We start from the raw sequence: 13,541 nt of genomic DNA, 5'->3' as shown, positions 1-13,541 counted from the left end.
AACTGGGGTACAGACCAGAGGTGCAGAGGGTAAGAGGATTCACCAGAGGTAGAGTGGGGAGCAAAACAGGCAGATTGACAGAAATACACTGCTGAGAGGAGCAGCAGGTAAGAGAGGTCTGCTGCTCCAAGTGGGTCACCTCCCTGGCCGAGGCTCGAACTTTGTGCTGCAGTGGCATTGGATATTTTCATAGCTGCACTTTAACCCCTTGTGCCACTAGGAGGACCTGATGAAATTATTCTTTTTTTTTGTTTTGTTTTTTATTTTATTATTATTTTTTTAAATAACAGTTTATTTTCACACCATTTTGTGCATTTGAAATTATTCTTTTAAAAAATATTTTATGTACATATATAGACATATCGGAAAACCTTTTCTATATCTTGTAACCTAGCTATAGTGATAAATGCTATTGATATGGAATCCAAAACTTTTGTCAAGTGTCACAAAAGCTTAGTTGTATTTTTTGAAGGAGGAAGTAGAGTGAGGATAAGAGGAGGAATAAAGGCTATGAAGATTAAGCATACAGAAGTCATCCACAGAGTGATTCATTACTCTTCCATGAGTTCAGAGAGTTATCTCTGTACTTTGCTTGTTGAGTTGAATTACAGAATCATTCACTTCTGCCTTTTTTTTTAAGTTCCTAAAATATGTTAAGGTTTTTATAATTGAAATCTGTAAGAAAATTAAACATTCCTATACTCATTAACTTACTCACATATAGCAATTGTTAAGCACCCCCTATGGTATTTGGGAATCCAAAGATTTTCCTTTAGGAGTTTAATATTTAGATTTTTACTACTGAAACTAATACCACCAATAACATGGTATCTGATTCTTTTTGTCAAAATTTTTTACTGAAAAGAAAATTTATTCAAAGAGATTATTTGACTTTCTGGTTGAAAGGAGAAAAAGAGAAGCAGCTGAATTACACAACTGAAGATAAAATTTTATTTAGTCATGGGGCATGATGAATTATGCCTTGGAGAAGAAACTAATTCATGTATTCACATATGCAAATATTTTTTCACTCATTCAATAAATATTGAGTAATATTTAAGTGATTTAACTTAAGAGGCCTGAGGATAAGTAGTAGATATTAGTCAAAAAAAAAAAAAAAAGGTTAAGTTGTACTAAAAAAACAATAATGTCATTTCTGTAGTTAAAGCTTCCTATGGTTTTCCATTGAACTTAAAATAAAACTCATTCATCTCCAAAGCCAAAACTCCCTGCTTATTGGACCACTGTCTTCATCTCTTATTTATCACCTGCTACTCCTTACCTGCTTAGATGTTTCTTGATTGTATATACTAAGTTCATTTCTACCTTAAAGTCTTATTTCTGACAGAGTGGAATGTATCCATTCCTTCTTTCTTTCTTTAAACCTTTGTAATAAAACTGCAGACAATGAAGTATAACCTCCTCATTAATTTTTCCATTTGCGCAGGATTTCCTGCATTCCTGTACTCCATCTTAAATCAAATGTCATTCTCCAGAGAGGACTTCCTTCCAAATAGACAATTTTCTTCATAATAACTTATCACTTCCTGCAGTTATGTTGTTCATTTATTTGTTTGCCTGTCTTGTCTCCTTTCATCAGCATGCAAGGTCCATGAAAGCAAGGACTTTGTCCTGTTCACTTGTGTATCTCCAGTCCCTAGAATAGTGTGTGACGCATTATAGACCTTCAATAATTAATAACTTGAAAGATGAGGTTTGGGTGTGAGATAATAAGCTCACTGTACAAAGTTTGTGCTCTACAAACATTAAATTCCTTTCTCACCCTCTGCTAAGACCAGTCAACTCAGGCCCCTGATCAGTAAGTTTTATAAAAATATTATCCTAGATGTAGAGAATATACACATTATTATTCAAAAACACAAAAAGGAGTAATGACATTACCTGCACTATTCTTTTTTCGCTCCTCCCAATCACTATCACTATTTGCTACTGCTCTCTCTCTCTGGACATAGACCTTTAGAACTGCTTGAGAGGTTTCCCTTATTTGGACTTCTAACTAGATTTGTTCAATGTGAGGTACCTTTAGGAGACCAGAAAGTAGGAGAAGAGTGAAGAAATTTTGACTAGTTTCCTTAAACGAAAGCTTAAAATTGCTTCTAGTTCTCTCCTATCGTTTTTTCCAGACAATGGTCACCCCACCTTTATACCTGGGGATGTTATATCCCTTAATGGCTTCCCTTAACCCTGACAATGCCTTTGTAAATAGGCACTCATTAAAATTTCTTCAATAATTGAAGGAGTGCCATCCTTCAAAATGAAATACCTATCTGTTTTCTCACAGGACTCTAATATAGTCAGAATGAGAAAAAATAGGCAGAATTAAAATGGGCTTCAATAACCCAAAAAACAACAAAGCTAACAAGAGCTCACATGATCGGCTGAGATATGCGTGCTTTGTCATCTCCTCTTTTTATATTTACGGATCACTAAATTCTAAGATTGAACTTAGAGGTTGAGGTGAGTTTGGGGTTTAGGAGATCAACATCTATGAAAGGGGAGAAAGCTGAACTGAGCAGGAGGGAAAGTCAACACAACACAGGGCCACAAATCTCTGTAGTGAGGAACACCTGCCAGAGTGTTCCACATTAGGCTGAAATGACCATGTCCTTGTATTCTCTTACTATGTATTCATTAGATTGACTGCATCAACCGAAAGGGTGACTTTTGGGTAGGCAGTTTTCTGAAGCTCAAGTAGTAGACCTTGAAGTAGCACTCAGCTTGATATTGTACGCTAACTTCACTCACTCCCTACAGCTGAGCACAACAGCTTATCTTAAAGAGGGATTGAGTAGCTGTCTCCATGTCATCCACAAAAGTTTGAATTTTAATCTCTCCTAAGCCTTGTCTCTCATTGCACAATTGCCTACCTTGGAAACTCTTTCCAAAAGCTCTGTTTTAGTGCCCACTCCCTGGTTAAACAAACAAAAACACTCCAGCTCAGTCAGTTCAGCTTATCCCAAGAAACTTGTAGAAAAATTTTTCTCTTCTATAAATTGTCAGTGTAACAGTCAAATGGTTGAATAAAATGTGTTCACAGTGTAGGAAAGCTAAACTGTAGAGAAGATAGTATATAAAATAGCAGAAATAATATCACCAAGCAGTAGGACTGCAGCATTCATATGTCTTTACAGTCTCATAGAAAGAGTTGCTCTATATTATCTTTAAGACATGAGAAGTTTTGATGATTTATTATTTATCTTAATACAGTAGATACTCTTACCTCCTGTAGGTCCTTCTGTTATTATGATTTCTTCTTCTGCAGCAGTACTATATTTTCATACTGACATAATACTTGATTTGCAAAATGCATCAGCAGTTAGATAATTAAGTAAGCTAATATGCCTTATTAACTTAGACATATTAAGTTAACTAAAATTAATACTTTGGTTTCATTAAATTAAATACTTATTATAAATGTGCTACCACATTTGTTAAATTATATTTAAATAATTGTCTGGGGCTTCCCTGTGGGTGTAAGGGGTTAAATCTCAGCAATATCAAGCTAAAGCCAGCCACTACAACATGAGTTTGATCCCCAGTCAGGGAGCTACCCAAAATGGCACAGCAGACCTATCTAGCTCACTGCTTCCCTCATCAATATATCTCAGTAGATTTGCCTGTTCTGCTTTTCTCTGTCTCTGGTGAATCCTCTCACACCCTCTTTCCCCCCACCCCCCCACACCTCTGGTTTACACTCCAGTTTTTGTATGAATAAATGAAAAAAAAATCTTGAAAAAAATAATTATCTGAATACAAAATGAGATCATCTGAATGTTTTAAGTATAAGAAAATGGGAATGTTTTTAATAGAAGAAAATATCTTAGGATGGTATGTTGGGCAAGAGTGTTTCTGTTCTTTGTCTTGACCAAATCCCTTTAACAAGTCAATAGATAGATTTAAATTTAGTTGCATGTTTCTGTCTCTTAACTTGGAACATCACTAAATTAGTACAGATTTTACTTAAAATGTCTTTAATTTGGAATACAGAAAGGATAAATTTGTATGGTTCTTAAATATTCTAATTTTGATATAATAAACTATGCAAATAATTTTATACCAAAATTTGAAGCTGAAGAGGTAAATAGCTTTAGCAACGGAGTTTATAGATATGCAAAATGTTTGGGGAAACGGATCTACACTTTTTTGGTGTGCATAGGTATAGCTATGTACTGCTCTGATTGCAAGTCAAAAGAGTCTCAAACTCATACTGTTAGATTCTGTGATATCCTTTAAAAATGCAAAAATATTTGCTCTAAGAAACATTTTCATGTTAGTTACTGTTTTTGGAAAACACACGAATAAAATACACACTTTTTTTTTTTTTTTAGGATCATGAAACAAAAGCCCTTTCTTTAGTTTATAGTTTATTCAGGACAGGCTATTTGTTTTGTTTTGGTCAGGCACTAGAGGGAAGTGTGGTATCACACAAGGACTGTATTCTATAAACTCTTGTATTGAAATAAGCAGGGGAAAGGAATACAGGGGAAAGGAACAGCAAAGAAGGGCTTAGAAAGTTATTTTCTCAAGATTAAAATAGAGCAACTATGGTTTCCAAAATCCACTGAGATATAGTGTTACACACAAAAACCAAGAATAGGATTTTGATCCCTTTTAAGTGACAATAACACTCAAGTAACTTGATTTTCATAGCTTCATTATTTTTTAATGATATATGCTCACTGATATAAAAAAACTTTCAAAAAGTACAGAAATGTTCAAACATTATATGAACACAAGCTGAAATCATACTCTGTACTCCCATGTGATTGGAGAGGATCTTTCAGACATCTCTCTCATTCTCTTTCCACTAGAGAAACATGCATACAATTTTAAATATATGTAATAATAATGTATCTGTTACTTTTGGGAGAGTATTGTTACAGATGGAGTAGACATTTTTCTGTGGCCCATGCCGTGATTCTTAGTAGTAAATCATATAGAGGCTATGGTAGGAGACATCACCGTGTCTAAGTTTCTTCCCCATTTACAATGTGACATTGGGCAAATGACTTAACACACCTCTATAAACCTCAGTTTCTTGGATTCCAAAAATGGGTATGACAACCTACCTTAGAAAGCTTTTGTGAAGGTTAAATCAGATCATATATTTAAATGTTGAAGATAGTACCTGGAATATATATAACTAGTGCTTAATAAATTTTAACTATTATTCTTAACTAAATGTTTCACCTTTAAAAAAAAAGATTTATTTTTATTTATTTCTGCATATAAGAACTGGGTAGAGGCCAGAGGTGCAAGGGTGGGGATGAGAAAATTCACCAGGGACACAGTGGAGAGAACAGGTGGATCTACTGAAATACACTGATGAGGGAAGCAGTGGGTAAGACAGTAGAAGTCTGCTGCATCCTGTGGGTTAGTCTCCTACTGGGGCTGTAACTCATGCCGTAATGGCTGGAGGTAGTTTGGTAGCACTGAGACTTTAACCTCTGAGCCACCAGGGAAGCCGAATATGTTCCAACTTTATAGTAATACTAAAGATTTTAAAAAAATGAAAATGTGTTATTTTTTTTCAAAAACTCATAGTAATATTTCAAAACCAAGCTTTTAACATAAATTATTACTGATTGTACATAAAAATATGTAATTTTTCTACTGACACTGGATTTTGTAAGCAATAAATACTTACTTTGTAATTACTGACTGATTTACCTGAAGACAGAAAGATTTTTTGTGAAGATATACTTAAGAATTGGCTGGTTGAATACAAGTCACCTTTTAAGCAAGACTGCTTTCTACGGGCCACCTTTATAAGACTTAAGTCCAACTAAAACTCCCTGTTAATTATTAAACTCTTATGTATTATCTGAATACCTGACACTGCAGATTGAGAACAGAGAGTGTTTGTCCCTGTCCTATACACAGATAGAAAAATGTAGTTATAGAGGTAATAAAAACTCTTTTCTCTTGTATTTAGGAAAGAGAGCAGGGTATCTTCTATTATGATTGATGTATCCTTAGACTAAACAATTGGCTTACCTTGTTTGGGCTTCCTGCTTGCTTTAGAATGGCAGATCTTGGAGTTCACAGGATCCTCCTTTTGGTTATTTCGCTGATGAAGTGTCTGGAAGGCACAAAACTGCTGGCAGACTTTAAAAAATGTGGTGACGTGGAATGTGAAAGTAAGTTTGCTTTTCTTTTTCCCCTTTTTCCTCTTACTCTGAAATGACATAAAATGTTGTGGACTTACATGATAAAAATGTGAATACCATTGAGAAATATTTGAAGCTATAACGTGTATCTCAGTATCAATAGGAAAAGTTGGAAACAAAATATTTATGATAGTACTTATTGTAAAAATATAAAGGACCTATGATTAGCCTGATACATTAATGTATCAGAAAGTATAGAGATATAAATCCATTACTCACAAACAAATTAATCAGTGCTTTTACTACATTTTAAGAGAAATATAATTGATTTGTATTATAAAGGTATCAAGCAATTTCAGTTTTATTTTTGAAGCCCTTACGATTTTTAGTTTCTATTTCACAAATACCACTTTCTGATTCTCATGAGTTTTCCAAAATGTTTTTATTTCAAAGCATCATGATTTAGTCTGTGTAAACTTTATCAAACAGTAGTCATTTCTGCGTATACTTATTATATAAAAAATGAAATCTGTGCTAATTGTACATAATTTTACCTATATCCTTGAATATTAATCTTCCTCAATCTTCTACAAGGAGAAATTATTTTTCATTTTATTATTTAAGAAGTTAATTTATTTTTTGTTATTAGCATTATAATGTAGGTGAATTACATCCCAATTTTTAAGTAACGTTTTAAGTAAGTTGTTTTAGTATATGAGATTTCTGATATGTAACATGTAAATTAAAATATAAAGTATCATAAGTATACCGATTTGCAAATAAGTTTATAATAATAACTATTTTTTAAACTTTTAATTTGGAGGGGCTTGTAAGTAAATCTATACTCAAAACATTTTTCTTAACCATTTGGGTTATGTAATTTAAATAGGGGAAGGCTTATTAGATGATATTTACAACAATAATACTCTCTCCTTCATATTTACAACCTCATTAGTTTTGTTAGGGCCAGACATAGAACAAAGGGCATATTCAAATTCAGAGCAAATTATTATTATTATTTTTTTAAAGATTTATTTATTTGTGCATACAGAACTGGGGTACAGGCCAGAGGCTCAGGGGTGGTGAGAGGCTTCACCAGAGACAGAGTAGGGAGCAGAACAGGTAGATCGACGAAGTACACTCCTGAGGGGAGCAGCGGGCGGGTCAGGTGAGGTCTGCCACACCATGTGGTCACCTCTGGGGCAGGCGGGAATCGAACTCATGCAGAAGTGGCTTTAGCTTCTTAGTGCTGTGCTTTAACCCGCTGCACCACCTCAGAGCAAATTATTTTAACATTAGCTGCATGACTGAATATGTTTAACATGTTAATATAATTATTTTAGTTAATATGGTCTGTATATTATTTATATGCTTAAGGGTTAAATCTAGCATATGTGGTTATAATCATACATTCATAGTTACTGAGTAACTGTTATGTGTCTAAGTAGGTGGGTGGTATATACCTAAGAGAATAAAATGAAATATCAGATAGTTTTTTTGCCCTCCAGGAATTTTCATTCTGGTGAATGGTGTATACTGGGCAATATGAAATAGTAAATAGTGATACAACAGAAGGATAACTAGTAATACTGAAAGACAGAAAAAGAGCAAAGTAGATTTGACCCTTTGGGGAAGTATCATAGAGGAAATAGGGTTGAACTGATCATAAAGAGAGGCAGGTGTCTAATCTTAGGAGAAGAAAAGCTCAGATTACAGAAGGTGGATGTTACAGTGAAATGAACCTCAGTGCAAATCTGGCTCCATGGTTTATCAGATATATGACCAGTTATCTGAGACTTAAAAACTCACTTGTTAGATTGAGGTGAGATTATTCACCTCCAAGGTCTGTTTGAGGACTTACTCAACTAACATTATTAAAGAGCTAATTATAATGTCTGGAATATTGTTAGGTCCCAGAAAGAAAATTATCTTTTCCTTCTATTCCCTGCTGAGAATGATGTCACATTTCAGGGACAGTGGATAGACAAGTTTAACTATCAAGAAGTGAGAGAAAGTCTTTATTTTTTTCCAATACATTTATTTACTTTCTTACATTGTGGGTCATCTTTCTATAGTTATTGTCCTCCTTAGGTGCAGCCCTCCCATCAATATTTCACTTATAGCACTACTATCTAGCACACCGTGTCTCTTTCCCCCTGCTCTGACCAATCTCACTCTTCCCTTACTGAAAGATGGGGATTGATGGTTGGCTCACAGGCCTTGTCTTTTTAAACAGGGAAGAGGACGAGGTTATGGCTAATCTTAGATACCAAGCCAAAACGTTCAGAATTGATTCTGTGTGCAGTTGGAAGTGTATATCAATTTTTGAAGCCATAGATTGTATGAAGAAGTTATTATCTGGAAATACATAGGATGGACTGGAGGAAGGCAAAATAGGAGGAGGAGAAATAACACATTTAAAATGTGTGTTTTTCTTTACATGTTTACCTAGCTTTAATAAGCAGAGTTTTGGCCACGAGAGATTACAGAGGACCCGACTGCCGATTCCTGAACTTCACTACTGGAGAAGAGATATCTGTTTATGTTAAACTTGCAGGAGAAAGAGAAGATTTGTGGGCAGGAAGTGTGAGTAACTAATCCCAAAAACTGATAGCAGAATAAATGACCAGCTTGTACAAGGATACCTGCTTTTCTTCTTCTTCTTCTTTTTTTTTTTAAGATTTGTTTTCATTTATTTATGCATATTATAACTGGGGTGTAAGCCAGAAGTGTGTGTGTGTGTGTGTGTGTGTGTGTGTGTGTTGGGGGGTGGGTGGGTATAAGAAGATTCACCAGAGACAGAGTGAGGAAAAGAATAGGCAGATCTATTGAAATACACTGCTGAGGTATAGCAGCCAAGACAGAGAGGTCTGCTGTGCCATGTGGTTTAGCTCCCTGACTGGGGATTGAACTCAAGCTGCAAAGGTTGGTGATAACTTGATATAGCACTGAGACTTTAACCCTTGTGCCACTAGGGAGGCCCTGCTTTCCATTTTTAAAAGAACTTTATCTAAGAATTTCAAAACTATATGTAAATTTACATATCTTTAAACACTTTCTTATTTATACACATATAAACATTTTTAAACAAACAAAAATGGCCATGTTTATTGGTAGTTCCAGAATTTCTGTAAAAGTAGCTTTTTGAGAAGGTACTCTGATTGGGATAGAGTAAGAATTCCATGAAATTATTTTAAAATTGTATGCTTAGATTTTCTATCTAATTTGAGAGACTTTAGTGACATCAATAGAGACAATTGGTTGACTGGGTAACCCACTACCCCTCACTGTTGTCAAATGACCAAGTTTAAGAAAGGCTGTGAAGTTAAATTGATCAGACTAAAAGACATGTCTTTCTGAGCAAAGGACTGGGTTGTTATTGAAGAGATCCTCAGAAAGATTAGAAGCCTAAGGAAATGAGGTAATTGAACTTATCATGGAAAAAATGAACTATTGGGAGAGGCTTTTACTTTGCCTAAAGTACTGTTACACTGAAATTCCTACAAGCCTGAATTATATAACACAGAAATATTAATGATCAATATTTTCAGTTGAAAAGAGGCTTGTAACTTTATTTGTATCATATTTTATAATGAAAAGATGCTATAATAAGTAATTATACTACAAAGTTTATCAAATATGACCAACCCAATACATGTATCATTTCCATATTGCCTATGGGCAGATCTCTTCATATGTATCCTTTGTGAAGGTGATTTAAAGAAGCAGATATCCTGGACCTATCCTGCTTTCTACAATCTGGGGCTGTGTAACTTAACCCCTAACTCTTACTTGCCAGAATTGTTTGCCTGGCTGCTGCAACTTCCAAGATTCCTTACTGCTTATTGTGTCCCAAACAAGCCAATCTGTGTCTTGAATGCACTGTAAGCATGCAATGCAACTATGAGGAAAATGACACAGTAATATCATAAGAGGGAAAAAAAAATTCTTTCTTGTTATCTATGTGTGAAAGTAATAGTTCCACAGTATGTAATGTCAATGTATGAAAGTAGGGAAAAGACTGAAGCACACTTAGTTTTGTGTACTAGCTGGTTAGTCCATGCTGTCCAAGGAACAACTCTGTGAAGGTCACCTATAGAATGTCAGTTTTCAAAGAGTTATAACAACTGAAGAGCTGGCAGAATCACAATTGAGGTATAATAATGCTGGATCAAAGGACCAAAGTAGATTTTTACAGGGAGAGAAAATGGGCTGAGAGTGATTATGTGACGCTTTCACTCTTCGGTGACATACTGCATACAAAGTGGATTAAGAGGAGCTGTGTTACCAGGGTAGCTCCCTGGTAGCTTGGTAGTTGAATAGAATCAAATCCTCCATGGAGGACTCAAAATGTATTTATGATTATGATGAACCCTCCTCAGCCCTTCAGAGTTTAATTAAATTTCTCACCTGATTTGGAGAACCTGAAAATGCTGAACATGTTCCAGCTCCATCTAGCATGGCTGCTATCATCATCCCCTTGTCTTCTGGTAGCCTAGTTTTACCAATATAAGTCAGCTGTCCATTTGGGTGGGAAACGTGTCTAAGGAACACAAAAAGGAAGAAAGAGCATAGGTGGGATGGTTTTCCCTTGAAGTCAGAGAAGGCAGAATTTTATGGCTTGTTTCTTTGTATTGTCAAATAAATGTAGTTCTTTTGACTAAAAGAGAATGTGATTTTATTCACTTTCTTTTATATAGCAAATGAAAATCAATTGTTTGTGATTTGAAAGAGATGCCAAGGATATGGGGCAAATTAGACTCAATAGTTATTATTTCTTTGGTCACTCTTCCTTGATACTCATTGTTCTTCATTTTGATAGAAAGGAAAGGACTTTGGATATTTTCCCAGAGATGCAGTACAAATTGAAGAGGTGTTCATATCAGAAGAAATTAAAATATCAACTAAAGTGAGTAAACTCATACATGGTTATTAACTGAACTTAAATTTGTTTGGCTAAAACAGTTGGTTTCAGCTTTTCAGTAATAGTCTGAATATATGAATAAAATTAGCTAAGAAATTTGAAGACAGGTGAAGATTTTTCTTTATGAACAATTATCAAACAGGTAGTAGAGTATAATGGTTAAATCACAGATTCTAGAAGTAGACTGAGTTTAAAGCTTGACTTGGTTACTTAGTAGCTCTGTGGCCTGGTGTACTTGAAATTTTTAATCTGTAAAGTCAGGGTAATGATTATAACATTATAACAACTAGTTAATAAATATACTATAACAACTAGTTAATAAGTATAGTTTAAAAATCTTTAAAAGATTGATTTGTTTATTTTTATGAAGTGAAATAAAAGTCAATTAAGAACTGGGATATAGACCAGAGGTATGAGAGTGAGAGGATTCAGACAGAGGGGGAAACAGAACAGGCAAATCTACTGAAATATCTGCTAAGGGGAGCAGCAGCCGACAGAAGAGGTCTGCTATTCCATGTGGTTAGGTTTTGGCATGCATGGAACTCAGGTTGCAATGGTGATAGCCCTGAGACTTAACCTGAATGCTAAATTTATTGAGGAAAAATGATCATATGTAAACTATATAGAACAGGATTTAGTTAGTGTATGAACCATTAGGTATTGTTACTAATATTTTTGTCCTAGTGGGACAACATTTATTTCCTATCACACTTCCTACATATTTTTTTCTGTGAATTTTCTTTATTACTTTTTAATGGTGGCAATAGTTCAATGCTTACTGATAATGTTAATATCTATATACAAATATATACTCTACACTTTCTACATATTATATCTGTATAGCCTCTTATGCTAGGAGAGTTTTAAATAAGCTTGGTGATGTTGGTAATGTTGTGCTTGGTAGTGGTGAAGGTTATCAGAAGCTGACTTTTCAATATATGAATTTGCTTAGTCCATCTTGTTCAGATTCCACGTTAAGTCAATGTATCTGAAATAAGGTTAGTGTGAAACTGTGCCTACTTAAGCAAATTATTATCTGGCTGTTTCCCAGAACAAATTCTAAAATTATCTGTCTATTCAACTTTATGAATACTGGTCCTGTCAGTTCCATCTCCAAAATATATTTGGAGTATATTGTCTTTTCTTCTCTTCCCCCATACCCTAAGACATCTCTTGATTAGAATACTACAATAATCTTCTAACTGGTCTGCTTGACTCTACTTTTGTCCTCTTTCAAACCATTCACCAAAGAACACTGGGCCTTATAAAAGCCACAAAAAAACAGACAAATGAAAAAATAAAAAATATTAATCAATCAGGTAATTCCTTTAATAACTTGTCATTGAGCCTGGAGGCAGGTCCTGACTCCTTACCCCAGCTCTACATGATTTTGTTCCTGGCTTTCCTATTGACTCTGTTTTATGCTCCATGCCCCTTTACTAAGTTCTTAGAACACACCATGCTCTTTCCCAGCCCAGGGCATTGGAATGTTTTCCCTAAGTTCCTCATTGCACTAGTTCCTTCTTAGTCTTTAGGTCACAGCATAAACACCAATGCCTCAGAAGATTTAAATGATGATTCTAAAGAAAAGAAATACTTAGCAGTATTTATTTATTTTCTCCATAACACTTATCACAATTTATAATTATTTTCTTCCTTATTGCCTGCTGTAGCACCCAGTACAATGCTGGGCATATAGTGAACATATAGAAATATTAAATGTTTGAGGCAAGTCACCTGGGAAGTGGACTCAGATAAATCTTTGCATCTGGAAAGGTACTCTTGGGAAAAGCACCTGTGATGGAACAAAATAAAAAGTGTGCTGCTTTTGCACGAAAGGTCTCAGCTAATTCATAGGGAACTCTGAAGCCAGGATGTCTTTGAGTCCTGAGCAGAGGCAAGAGGTTGGGCTTTTTAGCCTTGCATTACTGGCTCATTTGTGGTAGTGTTAACTGTGGGCTACATTAGGTTAGTGTTTTCTAGAGGCAGATAACTCTTGTTTACTCATTTAATTCTTATGAAACCCTTGTAAGTTAGATACTGACATTACTCTCATTTTACAATTGAACAGACTGAAGCATAAGATCATGTAATTCACCAAGGTCACGGAGGAGTAGATGATGAGATCAAAATTTGGACCCAAGGAATTTGGCTCTATAATCAGCACCATATATTTCAGTATCAAAAATAATTTGTATAATTGTAATTCTGAGATTTACTTTTAAAAAATTTAAACATCATCCTCAGTTCACAATGGTGTATAAGATCAGCACAATTACTATTTCATATCTTCAGATCTAAAAAAATAATAGCTTCCCCATTCTTCTTCTTGATGATTTGGTTCTATTAAGTAAGCTAGGAGATCCCCACTTCCATTGCAATAGGCAATATCTGGGGTACAGGCCAGAGGCTCAGGGGAGGCGAGAGGCTTCACCAGAGACAGAGTGGGGAGCAGAACAGGCAGATCAACGAAGTACACTACTGAG

The 13,541-nt window shown here is 34.9% G+C and overlaps 1 protein-coding gene across 1 annotated transcript in view; it reads left to right on the top strand.

The window, feature by feature from the left end:
• Window positions 1–6,046: 6,046 nt before the first annotated feature.
• The window catches only part of MIA2 (melanoma inhibitory activity 2), a 20,888-nt gene continuing 13,393 nt past the window's right edge, over window positions 6,047–13,541 (top strand). Inside the window, exons 1-3 of the mRNA XM_004682106.1 lie at window positions 6,047–6,161; window positions 8,584–8,717; window positions 10,954–11,040. Coding sequence (XP_004682163.1) covers window positions 6,047–6,161; window positions 8,584–8,717; window positions 10,954–11,040 — 336 coding nt within the window. The remainder of the gene's footprint in view (window positions 6,162–8,583; window positions 8,718–10,953; window positions 11,041–13,541) is intronic.

This window comes from Condylura cristata, unplaced genomic scaffold (assembly GCF_000260355.1).
Source record: "Condylura cristata isolate star-nosed mole 26May11 unplaced genomic scaffold, ConCri1.0 scaffold00013, whole genome shotgun sequence".
NCBI classification, from domain to species: Eukaryota; Metazoa; Chordata; class Mammalia; order Eulipotyphla; family Talpidae; genus Condylura; species Condylura cristata.
Note: the sequence above shows the minus strand (reverse complement) of the source record. Positions and strands in the feature narration are given on the sequence as shown.